This window comes from Xiphias gladius, chromosome 7 (assembly GCF_016859285.1).
Source record: "Xiphias gladius isolate SHS-SW01 ecotype Sanya breed wild chromosome 7, ASM1685928v1, whole genome shotgun sequence".
NCBI classification, from domain to species: domain Eukaryota; kingdom Metazoa; phylum Chordata; class Actinopteri; order Istiophoriformes; family Xiphiidae; genus Xiphias; species Xiphias gladius.
In genome coordinates, this window is record NC_053406.1 from 25,934,244 (window position 1) to 25,950,982 (window position 16,739).

Sequence of the window (16,739 nt, forward strand, 5' to 3'; positions counted from 1 at the left end):
CCCAGACGTGGTCTCAGACGTTTGGCCGGACATCGTAATACATATACACTACTGGTTTTTATCTATGTATGTATAGTTTGTATGTATGAACTTTTTACAAGCATGTACGGTATGTTCACACGTGCATGCTCATCATACAGTAAAACATATATTCATCATTTGTGTCTATATTGTATGTAATGTATATTTTGTTTGTATGCACATAAATGCTTACAATTTATGCTGTGAGTTGCTTGTAATTATGTGATGTATAGTAATTAAACGCATCATTTAGTATCATGAAATGTGTCATTTGCTTACCGTTACATTTGGTGAGTCTTTCCTCACAGGCCTCTGAGTGTAGATCTGTTCCACTGAGCAACCGCAAGCAAAACGATTTCACATTAACATTTCATGCCATAACCTTTCCAGCGGTCATAACAGTGTCTTATCCAGGTAAGCTTAAATAGGGGCATCCCTTCACCAGCCTCATTGTCTGCTGAGTAATAGCGAGCAACAGGGGCCTGACACAAATGTGCCGAGACGGCAGGGGGAGGGGAAGGATGTGATCCCTGGTATATTCAAACATCTTCGGTGCTACTGGCAACGTTAATGAAGACGGCCAAGAAAATGATTGACAAAGATGAGGAACAGGAATATTTTCCTCTCTCTCTAAATGGAGATAAATACTAACAATTTTAGTATTATAAGAATTTCTATCGCTATAAGCAGATTTATTTAGTTTTGTGCTGTATTGTTTACACAGACTGAAGATTGCCTATATACTCTGTACTGTTTCCAAAAGTGGATATTTGCGTCTATTAAATTAAAGCTCGTTTTCTTCCTGTTTTGTTATAACGAATGACTAAACAGTTGAGTTGAAAAGGAAAGTGTTCCTGGCCGGGAATATTTAAAAAAAAAAATGTGATGGAACGGTTTAAAAAATTAAATACTTTTAGTGAGAGAGTGTGTGTTTTCTTACAGCTTATGTCAGAGTTTGTCCTCTCTGCCTGGTTGTGCTTGTTGATAGACTGGATCCTCCTTAAAGATCCAGGAACTGCCACCTTAAATCAACAACAAGACCCACAGTTAACACTATCAGAGTCTAAAATAGACATAGACATACCGACCACCAGTTAGCAAATTTTATTTTGCAGCGAACTCCTTTTAAAGTTCATTTCCAATATGAAACAAATTAGACCCACCAAAGCCCGGGATCAAAAAAATAATAGATTAAGATGATGCATTAAATACATTTTTTGACTAAACGGGAATTCATGATGGCCATAAACAGATTTTTCACATCTTTCGAGAACGTCCTGTCAGTTTATCCAATGAAGTGTCAGTAAGAATCTGGTTAAGACCTCCATCTCCTCGTCCTCTGTCACCAGGCAGGTCCTCAGTTTCTCAGGATGGCGGAACTTCTCCAGCAGGTCCAGGGTCAGCTCCTGGCTCAGGCACTGCTGGGTCAAAAACATGTGCTGCAGACAGGCGATGAGGTGGAGAGGAGACACAGAGAAAGAGACAATCAGTACAGATGAACAGACACAGTAAGTAGCCAGAAGACCGCTAGCAGCAGAGCGCCGGTCAAGACCAGCTCATCTGGAGGCCAAGACTGAGGACAGACTCAAACCTGGCTGAGACTGGATGATAGTCAGTTTTTACACAAGGGAAACTGAGCTGTGGTCGATTCTTGTTTTAAACCTAAGCAAACAAGTTGTGAACGAAACACTGACATTACTTTTCAAGTTGATATGGCATTCTTGTTCACAAGCAGTGGCCCGTTTAAAGATCCAGAAGTCAGGGAGCAACGTTAGCTTTCAATAGGAGTCGTGTTTCTGACCACCTGGTGAATTTAAGTCCAGTATTCATCCGGCTTGTCTTTTTGGTCTCTGCAAACTCCTGAGGGATGTATCGGACCCTGCTGGCTGCTAAATGCTCCACGATGTTCATCAGTTTTAGTGCAAATTCAGTGTTGCTACATGCTACCAGGTGAGAACATGGTGTAGCTGTAATCTGTAGTCTCCCCTTCAATTGACAGTTTGCCTTCTCTTATACATTCACAACCGGTCAGTCTTTCTAGGCTCAACTGACCGGTCAATTTGATGCAGACATGAGACTATCTGAACCTAAATGAAGCGTTTGTGAGCAGTACTGACCGAGAGCATCTTGGAGGCGCTGGGTCTCTTCTTCGGGTTCCTCACCAACATGGCCTTGACAAAGTTATAAAATGTGGATGACCTGCAGACAGAAGATATTTTGGCAGCATTTTGTAACATTAGACTTGAAAAAAGAACAGATACTGTATAATAACCTACATACAGTTCTTCATAAATACATAAAGACATAAATAATTGATTGTATTTCGATCGTGTTTATCAGTTTTGTACTAATACACCGGTAGGAGGTACTTTTGCATTTGCTTTTATTTTTCTTCTACATTTTCAGATTTAAATATTTCATATGTGTAAACACACACTAACAAAACATGTACGCCAGACCAGAAAACTGGAGCTGATCATAGCAGACTGATTGATAAATAGGAACTAGTTGCTCCCATGATCAGACAATAAAATATAATAGTATGTAGTAGCTTTATTATTTACCATTTAGACTTGTCCTTCAGTTTGGGAGGCTGGTAGCCGCTCTTGGACATGAGAAACAGGACGCTACAGGAAACAAAACACAGTCGACAACAATGAACACGAATCTGCGAATGTTTACCCACTTGCTTGAATGGCGCGTACATATCTGCCCAGGCCTGGTCAGTCCTATAACTGATCCAGTTTGTGGGCTGGACCATAAGGACAGTGTGCGTTACGTTTCATTCAGCGAAGTGAGAAGGGTGCGTGTGTAACTGGGCGACTGCGTGCATGAACATCCGCTCGCCGGACGCGTGGGCGCTTGAAACACTTTGACGTTTTCCTCACCATGGGTGGGGATCTGTATAAATACAGCGCTTTTCTGTGCGTGTGTGTGTGTGTGTCCGTGTGCATACTAATGCAGGGGAAACATGAGTTTTGCCCTGTGTCACACGTGTACGTGCTTCCAGACAGTTTGAGAAGATCTGCCGTGTGCTTTTGGTGCCTCTGTGACTGTGACAGAGAAAAAGGCAGGAAACCTAAAATATTTATGGGTCTTTTATGGCATAATTTTTCTACCTGCAATCGATCAATATGTTCAAATCCCTCCACGGGATCAGGAAACACTGTGCTTCACAACAAGACTGTAACAGTAGCCTATAGCTAAGTGAATTAATAACATCACCTCAAATTTTGTGAACTCCGACTGGAAAATTCAAGCGGTCTTGACTTTAGTTGAACAGCAGTTTGAGGTGGCAGAGATGTGGACTCTAGGATGCACGACTTGGACAGAGTCAAGTCACAAATCCAATTAAAAACGTGACCAAAAAATAAATAAATGTGAACATGACTTTCAGCACCAATGAATCACCACTTCCCTTTGACTGGAATTTTTTTTTTTTGCCCTTTTCTGCCCAATTTGAAACGTCCACTTTCCCGTTTACTACAAGTCGCTGCAGCAAAGATGCAGAGAGTTACAGTATGTTCCACCTCCGCAACACACAGTGGTGCTGCCCGCTTCTTTTCACCTGCCAGCAATGAGCTTCACCAGGAGAATGTAAAAGGAGGTTCACTGCTATTGTTATGAACATCAACCTTATTAACAGTTTTTGTAGAATTACTTCCTACTGACAAAATAGTTCCTTTGAAAACTGTTTATCATCCAGAGTAAGTGAGACAAATTAAATTCTATTCACCTCCATCGTGCCAGGGAGGCAACAGAGTTCTCAGAGATGTTATTTCCAAACCTGGACATGTGAAATCCAAACTCTCTGCTAGAGGTAAGTAAGAAAACATTACACACTTGGGCGAACCAACCGTTTAATGTAAATTATTCAGAGGGTCTGTGAGGGGCGGGGGCCGTGGGTGTAGGTGTAGGTGAGCTCCCACACGGCCCAGGCTTTATTGGTCATTTATGTGAAAATTAAATGGGACATTACAATGTTAAAAGTAATTAGAAAGGCAGTCATTTTTGAAAATAACGTGCGACTTGGGAACCTGTTACGTTTCTCCACTTCCGGCAGATGGTGAAGTGGTCAAAACGAAGTAAGTGATCATTTTAGCTCCTTAAGTTAGAAATAAATCTTCTCTGGCAAAGTAAAAATTTTAATCCAAAGTACCTGTGGTTTGGTTGACTGTTATTCCTGCGGAAGGACCGACTGGTCGTGTAATGTGCATTATAATCACAATGTTTTTCCGAGAGACTTATTTAGAAGTTGAACTCCCTGTGTGAGTTGTATGTGTGTGTCTATAAAGACACAGCCACTGGGAACGCTTAATTCTGATTGGTCAGAGGGCGCGCAGCAGTTAACTGCATGGTTTTGACATAGCAGTGTCATCGATGGTCTGAAAAACCCAAATACTCAGAGAGGAACATCGAAGCCTTTTAGCTGTTACGAGGCAACAGCTGCACGGAGTAGTAAACTAACATTTCTGTGATGCCCTAAAATATGAATGAACAGAACTCATTTGTAACTGCAAAGTGCACATGGTTGATCATGGTCACAACTTGTCTTTACTCATGTTTTTTTTTTTTACATACATCTGTAGGTATGCGGAGGCGTGTACAGGTGCTTATGAGCTTTCAGTGTGCGTTTACCGCAGCGGGTGGACGTCGAACAGCGGTGGCTGCAGCTCTGCCAGCTCTATGGCTGTGATGCCCACAGACCAGATGTCACACAGTTCATTGTAGCCACCTTTTATCTCCACGGCTGCCACCTCTGGCGCCATCCTGAGGACAGGAGGGGAACAGCAACAATTGATTTCAACACCGCGGACGAGCAGAGCGGGTCTATAGTTGCACCGCAACTTTTTTTGTCAGAGACGTTGCTGATCTGACTCCAGACTGTAGCTTTACCGTGAAGAACAATAAAAGTTGAAAGGAGAAGAGGCTTAGTATGAAGTGAAGCAACTGTGCTACTGACGACAAAAAAATTATTCTAAATGATCTGGGTTAGTAAATAACTCTTAAATTTCTGTCGCTGCTTGCCAGTCAAGGAAGAAACTGCTTGACTGGCAGCAAACATATTTTGCAATGTCATTGCAAAATATGTTTGCACCAGATACACTGCTGCTTGAAAAGTTATGTCATCATGCAGTAAACAGTATATAATAAGGTATTATATATTACTTTGTTTATGAGTTTACTGTATGCATAGTAGAGGACACATACATTTGCTCCCCACAGCCACCTGCAGTTATGTTGTTCCTAAATGTTCAGCTTCAGGTGTTTACAGGACGACATTCAAAGCTGCAGAGAGAGCGGTCCTTACCAATATGGCGTCCCGATGAAGGACATCCGCCGGGACAGAGTGGCTGTGATCTGAGCTGAGATCCCAAAGTCGGCTACACAACGGAAGAAACAAAAAATATGAATGAAAACCGAAGCAGCCATTCATTCGACACGTGACATGTCTGAAGGGCTTCATCTTTTTACGTTGCTGATTTTGGTTTGCAAATTGGCAAGACAGCTTTCTGCAGATCTTGAGTGAGCCAAGCCTTGAATCCAAATTAAATTTGTACCATTTTAAACGTATTAGCAGGTTACTGCCAACTGGAACAAAAGTAACAGGTGCTGAAACTTGTCTTTAGTGCATAAACCCAAGTTTTATTTTAAGGCTATTCATTTTTATGAAGTTTTTAAAGGTTTGTGTATTTGATGTATGAGGAAAAATTCAAATAGGTCCTTCAGTATTTATTCCTTTTTGGATTAACATGACAGCCAGAAGGGTGTATTTGGCTGAATGAAGCAACGTTTTGTAGCAGAATCTAAAGTGTTGGATTCAGACCATCACACAAAAAATTCTCGAGCAGATGGAGACGGTGCAGGGGCCCAACCAGTCCTTCAATGATGTGAAAAAATCAGCCGTGTTTGGATGAGAGAAAAGAGATGTGTTAATTGAGTCGTAACTCTTGTGGCGAGTGATTCATCTTAACCACACCTGCACAGTGCAAACATCCACCTACCCAACTTGACCTCGCCCTGATCATTGAGGAGGATATTGGCACCCTAGAAGCAAAAGATAATCATCAATACAGGCACAACCACAGACACATCTTACAATAGCAAGACTCTCCTTTACCCTCTCAGTGATCGTTTACTGAACCCATACAAGATGGAAGTACAAATCTGCTTCCTCCACTTGTAGAGGTCTCGAGAGCTTGGAATGTCTCCAACTGTCTCACATGAAACGTTCAAATTTTAGGATACTGGACAAAAGATCAAAATATTGCCTACCAGCAGTTTTTCATTTGAAAAAATGTCAACATTATTTTGCTGTTAAAAGCCCAACCTCGAGCACAGTGTTTGCTAGGTTCTTGTTTACGTGTTACACTCTGCTGCCGCAGCAACCGAGTTTTATCAGCAGCATCTGAAAGTTCCATTCACTGTAGAGTACTGACCTTTACCACAAATGAATGCAAGATGCAAGCAAACAACATCTGACATGCTCACCTTGATGTCTCTGTGTATTTTCTTCTGTGCATGCAGGTAATCCAGGCCCTGGTTACACACACACGCACGCACGCACGCATGCACGCACACACACACAGACACACAGCAGACATCATAAAACTGACAGCTGAGTTTGTCACCGAAATAAAAGCTTCTACTTAACCACCTCATCCATAAAGAGAAGACAAAGAACTGAGGGGTTTTGTGCCTAAAATCCTCATTATCAACACTAGGGTGTTTTAGATTATTAATAATGAAACCTAAATTAATGATTTGTATGCAATTACCTGTAGCATTTCCCTGCAGATGTAGGCTATCTGGGGCTCAGACAGGGGACCAGTCACTGGGGAACACAATTGATATAATATATTATAGTAACATATGAATAAATTCATTTACAGCCTATACGGTACAATACATGACTGTCAAAAAGCAGATTAAGTGACCACGGTTCATTACAAGAGTGATATAGTTGCATAATGCTGGTTTTAATATTGATTTGCGTATCACAAGATGCATGTTTTGATATGAAAACATTTTATTGACCCGTTTTAGTTTAGAAAGTCTGACTCCACAGTGAATGATAAGCTGTGGTCTGGTTTAACTACATTTGGAAAACAAACACGATAGCACCTGCGGTGTCCACTGCAAAGTTATTTACCTGTGCAACCCTTGTAAAACAGTGTGTACCAGTGTCACAGTGCCCCTGTGTCTCTACAGTGGTGGTGGCGACTGAAATGTTTTATCTGTCCTCTCACATTTTGGATCCCACATGCTGTTACTAGCAGTAATACTATTAAGTCTTTTTTCTTCTGTTAGGTTTAGGCTTTTTGCTGAACTATCCCCTGACCTCAGTCGTCCATTTGCAGAACCTCCGTCCTTGAATGAGCAGGTCAAAACCAGCCGGCAGTTGGATTCGGTTGTTTTGTTCATTGATTTGTTTTGCCTTTTGCTGTTTAAGATGTTATATCTTTTTTGTCCGTCTTAAGGACCATGTTGGAAGTACTGTAAGTGTTCGTGCTGCTAAAAGTTTTCTCTTGAAATTGGTTTGTAGATCCATCGGAAAAAAATTAAACGGACAGAACTTTTGCATCGGATAAATAAAATCTATAAAATCGTAAAGGCAGTTTCCTCATAATAGGTTCTTTGAATAGTAGCCCCACAAACACAGACACACTCCCTCACCATGGTAGATGTCCTGGAGGGAGCCTCCTCCACAGAACTCCATACAGATCCACAGTTTATTAGCTCTGCAGATAGAGGAGGAAATATGTGATTAACTGCTGTACCTATGATTAACATGAGGGAGAGAGTAAACACAGGAACAGACAGCTTACCGTATGTAACTGCCATAATATGCCACTATGTTGGGATGTTTGCAGCTCTTTACTATGATGATCTCCTGCTGGATGATAGAAAAATCATCCTCTGTGGAACCAGACAGAGAGAGAAGATGCACGTTAATTATCCTCAGGGCATTACATACAGTATGAACACAGGTGTAGCCGGTGGGATTACATGTACCACTTACCATGTAGATCGAAACCAGTCCCCAATTGCATATTCTTGCCCAGTTAAGCACAATGTGTGTGTGTTTGTGTGTGTGTGTCTGTTAAGGTTTCAGAGCAGGAAGAGAGAAATGCCTCTAAAATGTGAAACATCCCAATCCAGGATCCTTCAAATCCGCCAACAAACTGATCCCTACCCTCTACACCTTCATTACAAAGCGTCCTCCTGCCTGAAGTCACTGACACAGCTGTGGGCTTTTCCAGTGCTAACAAACAGACAAACTCTGACATGTCCACCAACATAAGCATCTGTGACCATAGATACTGACAGTTGCAGTTCTCACTCAGCTGTTGTGTTATGTGCTGCTCTGCTGCAAAATACAGATAAACATCCCCGGAACAAGGAGCAGATACTATAGAACAGATGCTAAACTCTTTAACTAACGGATGTGTGTATATGTGAGTATAAGAAAGCTTTAGTCATACACCTATAATCCCCCTTGTCTGATTTGGGATAGTCCTTATTATGCCGAACCCTCCATACAAGCTTTTCCCCCCATCGAGTCACTTTAAGGTTGCTCTCCAAAATGAAGGCTGGCACATTGGACATCCTTGGGAACTCTGAGATCTCCACTAGAACTTAAAATAAAGTTCTGCTGTTTGGAACAACGTTTGGAGTTTGTACTGACCCGGGGTTCAAACGTTTAAACTAAAGAAGTGAGCTACGTTTCCCTGTCTTGCGTGACCATGTCTGAAACCAGAATTTAAAACAGATGAACAGAGTGAATCAGCATCTAAATATGGTGGTGCAGCTTTAATAATTAGATGATACACTGAATGTGTCAATGGGGTCTCTCGTTTTATTTTTCAAATTCAAACTAATCACAGCGTGTGGTTACACATGGTGAGTGCAATCAGACTGTTGGAGGTGCAACTGTAACAGTCTCAGCCTGTGTTATTCTGTCGGTGCTTTACAGCTTTGAGTTTTGGGATTTATGTCACTGTACCACGGCGGGAAACGACGACTGTCTCTCTTCCTCACGGTATGAGTGTGCCTAGCTCTGCTTTTTAATCAATTACTGCAGCGTAATGTTTCGTTAAAAGCTCCCGTAATGGAATCATAATGAGTATGGGGACTGTTACCAGATGAGGCTGGGACTATGCACTTGGTCCAGGGGAGGGAAATCTATAGGTCTGTTTTTCAGTGCCCTGACGTTGCAGAAATGTTATACAAACTAAATGAAAAACGTCGTCCGAATGTGGCTAAAAATGCAGCTAAGGTAAATGCAAAGATGAACATGAGTTGTGATATTTTCGGGTAAAACCAAATGACAGGAGAAACTCTCAGACTCACCTGGCTCCATCTTGATGATCTTAATGGCTGCCAGCTCCCCATTCTGCTTGTTACGGGCCTGAAAGCACAAAAACACAACAAGCCTACAGGTTAACTTTTTTTACACTGACATTTGAGGACGGTACATGGTAAATGTGGTGTATCTGAGAAGCAGGGCTTCATTTGCATGTTTGCTGTCCAGATCAGTGGAGTGAAACAAACAGTCCTCCACATCACTCTGTGGCATTAAAGACACAAAAACACATGTACGGAAGCTCACGCTCAGACACACACACACACACACAGACTTGCAGACATGCAGGCAAACACACACGCACATGCTGACCTTTAAAAGTGTGATAACACAGAGTCACTTCACTTTTGTTTATCCACATTATTTATAAAAAGAAACCATAAAGATAACTTCCTTTACACACAAATATCTTCTAATTGGGTCCAAGTTGACAGTATTTTCTGTACTTTACCCCTTTAGTAGTTGTATACTATCATTTAAAAGACCATAAAGATATTGGATCAAGCCTAAACAGAATTTAGCTGAGAGACGTCCTTAGAGAGTAAAGCTGACATAAAGTAAATTTAGATTTCCTTACTGAAAGCAGGTTAAAGCTACATGAACGTTCAAAGTGTGCTAAACGTACTGTGGCAGAGGCACTTCTTTTTATTATCAAAGGGGGCCTGAAGACACTTAAAATTATCGGCCGTATCTTAAACAAAACACACAACAACACAACGATGAGAGATAAGAACAAATAAACATGACAATAATAAACTTGTATGCCACGAATGTGTTTTCATATCATGAACAGACTCGCAATAGGTTCCACTGTACCAAATAGCGGTGGGCAGGTTCCATTATAATCCATGTACCTTTATTTTTTGCGTGGTTGGATCACGACAGGCATTTTTTCACTCATCGTCGAAATGTGAAAATTTGATCTTTTGTCTGTAGTGAGGTGATGGTTGTGGTTCAAGTTTCAGTCGTTAAGACACTGGTTATGTTTAAAATCGGCTTCGGAGAGTTTGCAGCTTGGCTGGTGACTCCTCGCGCTTTACCCTCCATCATCTTGCTGACGAGTTATTTTCCTTTGTTCATCGTACTTTATGTCAAAGTCACAAAATGTTTCCGTTTAAATGTTCATTCTCTCAGCCGGAGACCGGTGCGACCTATTGCAATGCTGATTCATCCTACTCCCGCTTTGCAAAAAAAAATTAAAATTTGAAATGCATCATTTCGGACACATCTTGAGATAAACAGGAGAATAACCTGGTATTAGCTTGAGCAGCGAGAGGCACAATGACTCAAAAACAAAGACAGTTGCACTAACTAAAGAAAGTCATCAACTTCATCAGCAGAAAATGGAAGGGAAAAGACTTCACAGTCCCCACCCACACTGTTCGACTGACAGCTGGTCAGTGAGGACGCACCACAGCACTGAGCACCAGAGATGGAGGCGGAATGAAAAGAACAAACAAAAAAGCAGAAAAACAGTGCTAGCTTGCCGGCAGATAAATTATGTTGAAGAATAAACCCAGTGAGAGGAGAAGATGGCGTCCTGAATATAGGCCTTTCTGACTGTAGTTTAGATATGACACAACTCTCAGCCCACCCATTTCTCTTGGAGGAAATACCCATCCACATTTTGTCACTCCTGAAATAGAATACAGCTATGTGTGTACTTGCTCAGTGAGCGCAGAACAGGTAGTATACACTGACGATGGAAACTCCCCTGCCTCAGGGAGGGGACGACACGTGGATAATTTGTGTCAAAAGCTCAAGAGTGACAGCAAAGTTGAAAGCCCGGTGCCTTCCGCGAGCCGGGAGCACAGAGCTAGGACTGCTATCAAAGGATAAACCGCCAGATAATGTATAATATTTACAGTTACATGTGTCTTTCACGCTCACTTTGCCACTAAAGTACTGTAACAAAACCGGTTTGTTGCCATCAAATTTCATGGAATGAGCAGGATGTCATTAGCACTTCAAGAGAAGGATGTCTTCAGATGCTAATTAAACGAGAAACAGACAACTTTCTAAAGACACGACTAGAGAAGCAGGCGGCGGCCGCTGCCACTGTCAAAACGTCACGCTCATCTTGTCGGAAAACAAAAATCACAGGCAAATCAACTGTAATGGAAGCTGACACTTCACAGCCGGAGATATTTTAATCTCGGCGGTGCTCTGTGGCTCAACCCAAAAGTCTTCCTTTGAGTTTGACTCTGAAATGGCACAGTGGAAAAGTCAGGGTGTTGTGGTCGCAGCGGAGGATGGTCATAAACAACTAGCTTACGTTTGTGAGAGAGCTTTTGGTTTTCAGCAGTCCTTATTTAACCCTGACCAAAGCCTAACGCTACCCTTTCACAACGATCTCAAAGGGTCAGACAAAGTCACATATTTCCAGAAACAATGTCCCTATTACTCAGGACAAAACACTGACCTCATTGTGCGGCGCTTTCTTTGGAGCTACTTTCAACTGCAAAAGTCCCTTTGAAAACAATCAGGTCTGTAGATTAGCCAGAGTAATCGTTCCTGGAGAGGAACGAGACTTTGGGCCGTTGAGAGCCAGATAATATCTAAAACTAGAGTTCAACAGAAAAACGGGGCCAGACTGGCAGAAGAATTCTGGGCAGGAATCTGACATCAGCCCAGGCCAATCTCCACTACTTCTTTCCCGTTGACTGTTTATACCTGCACCGTAGCTTCATGTTTGATTACTACACACAAAAACTGCTTCGGCAACATCTAAAAAGGTTAAAAAAAAAAAACTAAAAAAAAACAGCCTCGGTTTGAAGTGTTAGTCGATGGCACTTTCATAATTAAGGCTCCAGGAATAAAATTTCATAGATATGCTGTAATTATATATATCGATAAGTGAATATACTGTAATTTGTAGCTCCGGTCACTCGATATTATTTTCCAAGCGTGCACATCTCCTGCTTTCCTACAGACCATGATTAAGTGTTGAGGCCATTTACCAGTTTTCTAAGAACCAACTACGGAAGAGTAGTCTTGATATTATGACGCGCTGAGGACGAGTATGTATTTTACGAGCACATGTCTAATTTTGCAGCAGTTAGCTTCGCTTTCCTCCAGTTCTTTTTCTCCTTCCATCACCTCCACCGTTTCTATTTCCCTTGTGCTGACGGTCTTTATTTCAACTGCTGCCCACTGTTGCTTTTGCGTCGATTTACCCACTTCGTTTTGCATTTCTAACGCTGGAATTCTCAGCGCGCACCCAGGGCCCAGTCCGGGCCTGCGGAGATACAGGTCATTTCGTGATTCAAATGAACTGACCTTCGTCAGTCACGTCTCTACTTTGAATGCTTTACAGTTCTTTACGTACACTTTGCTTGTGTGAGCTCAGAACGCAAAGAAACAAATTAAACGCAAATAAATGCAGCTAAAAGTCTGGGTCTTCTTTTTCTCCAGCTTTAGGACTTCAAGTGACTCCTTTAAATTACAGGCAACCAAGTCAGCATCAAAAATATCACATCATGCTGTTAAATGATGCAAATGTGTTTCCCACGGCATGCCTAGTTTGGCTTCTGAGATGTAATCTCTCCATTGTGCATCGTAGTGTTCATGTCCAGAACACAACATCTGTACAAGAGAGTTTTGCACATCTCTAGACACAGGGTGCTTTTCCTCTGTGTGTCCGAAGACCAGTGGAGGCTGTAAGCCGCACCAGACTTAAGAACAGTCGTATGTCGTCTGTGAAATGTGTTTCTACAAAAATGTAGTCATTCTTACCGTTCGAGAGCAGATTACAGTACCGTGTTGGACATTATTACACAACATTTCTAGTTAAGACTGAGGCACACAAGAGTTTCATAGCAGGTACAGTAATTATCTTCTGAGAAGCAGTGGAACCTGACCAGTCATACCGTGTCTGTGAAGTACAGTAGACACAGACAAAGGCAGCCAGTGTCTGAAAGGCATGTTGAAAGTACAATCAAAGCAACGGGGACAAATGGAAACTCCATTCAATCACAGGGGTCTGCGTCTGGGTGTTAGTGTGTGTCAGAGATGTCACTGAGAGGAAAAACACCCGAGGAGCGATCAGTAAACAACCAAACACATGCACATGGGTCGGACGTCACGGGAGGGGCCGCGGCGCTGGCCCGGCAACATTTCCATCTTTACGTGTGAGTTCGCTAGTTTCCTGTGATCAATAACACGGGGCGGCGTTTCCTTTCACTGACCTCTGTGATGCCAAACGCACACTTACACAAAGCCCGATAATACGCAACATCATGATACCGGGATTCGTCGCTGAAGCCAATGAAAAGCAGAAGGTTTAATCTCGCTTACAATCCTCAGACACACCTCAGAAGATGAAGGAAAATGAAGAAGCAGACCCTGCTTACTTCCTCTAACTATAAATCACTGACATGTGACATATTGATATGAAAGGTCCCGGGGAGAAAGTGGTTGAAGTGAAAAGGACGGACTGGTAACTGCATCGCAACGCATTCACTTTAAAGAATGCTGAGCTTTGTCCTCTTTTCTGTTTCAGCAAGGTTGGATTAAAAAAAATTGAAAATGATCTTGCCAGTTTAATAATAACAAACACAGGGCAAGGTGGGTTATATCGTAAACTGCACACATTTCCACAATCCTTACCATAACCCACCTCCTAACCACCAGCACAGAAATACACAAAAGCCTCCGAGCTTCTAGGTTTTTCTACATCTTACTCCTTTTTTTCAAAGGAATACATTTTGCCTAATTCCTGCTGTCTTACTGAAAAACATATCAGTTGAATCTCTATGTGATTGATAAAGAGGTACATGAATGAAATGTTTAGCCTGTACCTCAGTGCAGTTTTGACGTCCTTGCACTTAGCTCGAGTATTTCCATTATATCATACTCTATACTTCTGTTCCACCGCATTTCAGAGGGTAATATTGTACTTTTTGGAGAGCAGCTGTTCCACCCTGTTTACAGTCTGTGTGCTAAGGCAGGTTTTTTTGAATAGCGCATGTCATACTCAGAGGCCTTTCATTCATCACAAACACAATATATAGATAAAGACGTAAATACGAGGAGGCTGATGCTAAAAAGTGGTAGAGAACAGTATAGTTTTTAAGGTGGATTTAAAGGTAATCAAAGTCACAGAAAGTCACGTTTTCTTTTGAATTTTGTTCCAGCTCGGACGACTAAATGCCGCTTCTCTGTGTTTGGTTTGGACTCCGGCAAAAGTTCGCAGACTGCTGTGACCGAAGAGGCGGAGAGGGTTCACATGCTAGATGATGGAAGCCTTGCGCAGCGACCTGTGAACTGGTGGGATGTATTTACTTTTCTTTGTCTTTGTTAGGACTCCAGCAGCCGCGTTCTGAATGAGCCGAAGCTTTCGATCGACACCTCAGGGAAGAAAATATCACGGAGGTCTAACCTGCCAGGAAAAATAAAAAGTTTAATGCCTGGATATGGATCCTCTGATACTTGCAATGTTTTAAGATGATAGTATGCAGACTTGCTGTTAAGTTGATGTGGACGTTAAAGCGTTTAGCTCTGAGTGAATGATAACACAAACATTTCTTACTTGGTTCTTACCAGTCAAAGACAGGGAGTCAATTTTTCTCCTTTCGCACCAAGGACAATTCAGTTTTGTCTATATTTAGCTAAAGGAAGTCCGGGCACATCCAATCACTAGATTTTAGCTGAACACACCAGGGACCTTTGTAGGAATACACAGATATTCAACTGATAATTTATCATCTCATTAGACTGTGGGTAACTAAGATAAGATAACATTTGCTCTCACAAAGTACTAAAGCACGCTCTCGCACAAACACACGCCAGTTATGGGCTGGTATTTGGCTACAATTAGTTTGATTTTCCCTGCATCATAAATGATCTCTCTTCCTCTTTTTTGGGTTAAAGATAAATCAACTCTAAAGAAAATTGAAAGCACATTTCAGTGTAACACACACACGCAGACAAACACACAAAACCACACTGTTTCAGCAGAAACTTGACACAGTTAACTCGGCTATGCAGGCAGATTTCGCATGTAGCCCGCTCCTCATTTATCTCACTTCTTCATTTTGGTTCTGAGGTTGCACACACACCAGGTGCAGCCCACAACTTCTTTGAGGCTACAGGCCTGAAACTAGAGTTGCACCATGTTGAGCAGCAACCCCAACTGCAGCTTAGCAGCGCAAGCCACGTCAGATGAGGAGAGTCAGGCTTTTACTGTAAGGAGAGGAAGACCCTGACATGGTCAGATGCAGAGTTCGAGTCTGACTCAATTCCCAAACTCTGTCACTAAACAATCCGTTACACATATTTACACTGTTTGCTCAGCTTTGACGTAAAAAGGAATCATCAAACGTCAATAAAAGCAAACATTAATATCTAAAATGTATAGATGGGGAGGAGCATTTTTGACTCAGCAGTCAGTGAGTAAACCAAAGTATGAATCAACATGGCACGACCTCTTTTGAACTCCTAGGCGTCAAAAAAGTGACATCACTAAAGAGTGACATTCATGCCATTTTGATCTTCACCAAATAAGACTTGAAACACACAGCAAGTGATATCCTAATATAAAAACCAGTACACCAGATCATATCTCTGAGTGTTTCTGTTTGTATTAACTACAGGATTGGAGGGCAGCACATCAGGGCAAATCAGATTCAACCTCCACTATACATTTGGCATCTAGTGGATGTTTATATCTTACAGAGGATGATACAGTGAGTGATGTGCTCGCTGTTACGCCATTTAGTCGACAGAAAGTTCACAGGAGTCAGCTTTTCGAAAAAAAAAAAAAAAAAAAAAAGCCACGCGATTCAGAAACTGCACAAGTGGCTTTGAATGAAATCAAAGGTCATGTGACCACAATGATGTGTTCAGGCTCACAGAGTTGTGTACCATCTGAAAGGAAAAAGGCAGTTTACTTATCAGCTAACACAACTGAACTTTTAGGTAGGGTTCAGAGAAACACGATTAACACCTGATTGCATTTGAGCGATTCTGTGTGTGTCTGTCTTTGGAGAGGTCAAATTTTGAGCCATGCTAGCAAGATGGATCTAGGGATGGAAACGTCAGACCACCGCTTTAGTCCAGACTGAAATATCCCATTCGTGGTCCCCAGAGGACGTATCCTACTCGTGCCACCAGCAGGTTGACATTTTTGTTGTTTAGTGACGTGACTCGACAAAGGATGGATTTCACTGAAATTTGGTACAGATGTTCACGGTCCCAACAGGATCAATTGTAGTAACTTCAGTTGTCCTCATCTAGCATCGACATCAGGTAAACATTTTAATTTGTCCGGTACTTTGGTTTAAGACCAAATACTTGCAAAGTTAATAGCAACCCCATCGGCCTCAGCTGTGTTCTGTGTTTTGTCCTAAGA

The 16,739-nt window shown here is 41.9% G+C and overlaps 1 protein-coding gene across 6 annotated transcripts in view; it reads right to left on the bottom strand.

Moving 5' to 3' along the window:
- Positions 1-16,739, bottom strand: part of LOC120791595 (mitogen-activated protein kinase kinase kinase kinase 5-like) — a 39,265-nt gene that overhangs the window by 10,073 nt on the left and 12,453 nt on the right. For all 6 annotated transcript variants that reach the window (XM_040130077.1, XM_040130076.1, XM_040130074.1 and 3 more), the window contains 13 exons: positions 9,376-9,433; positions 7,851-7,941; positions 7,699-7,763; positions 6,801-6,856; positions 6,514-6,561; positions 6,027-6,069; positions 5,333-5,405; positions 4,660-4,791; positions 2,586-2,648; positions 2,139-2,220; positions 1,344-1,460; positions 962-1,043; positions 301-353 (listed from right to left, as the gene is read on the bottom strand). In XM_040130077.1, coding sequence (XP_039986011.1) covers positions 301-353; positions 962-1,043; positions 1,344-1,460; positions 2,139-2,220; positions 2,586-2,648; positions 4,660-4,791; positions 5,333-5,405; positions 6,027-6,069; positions 6,514-6,561; positions 6,801-6,856; positions 7,699-7,763; positions 7,851-7,941; positions 9,376-9,385 — 915 coding nt within the window. In that variant the 5' untranslated portion in view covers positions 9,386-9,433. The remainder of the gene's footprint in view (positions 1-300; positions 354-961; positions 1,044-1,343; positions 1,461-2,138; positions 2,221-2,585; positions 2,649-4,659; positions 4,792-5,332; positions 5,406-6,026; positions 6,070-6,513; positions 6,562-6,800; positions 6,857-7,698; positions 7,764-7,850; positions 7,942-9,375; positions 9,434-16,739) is intronic.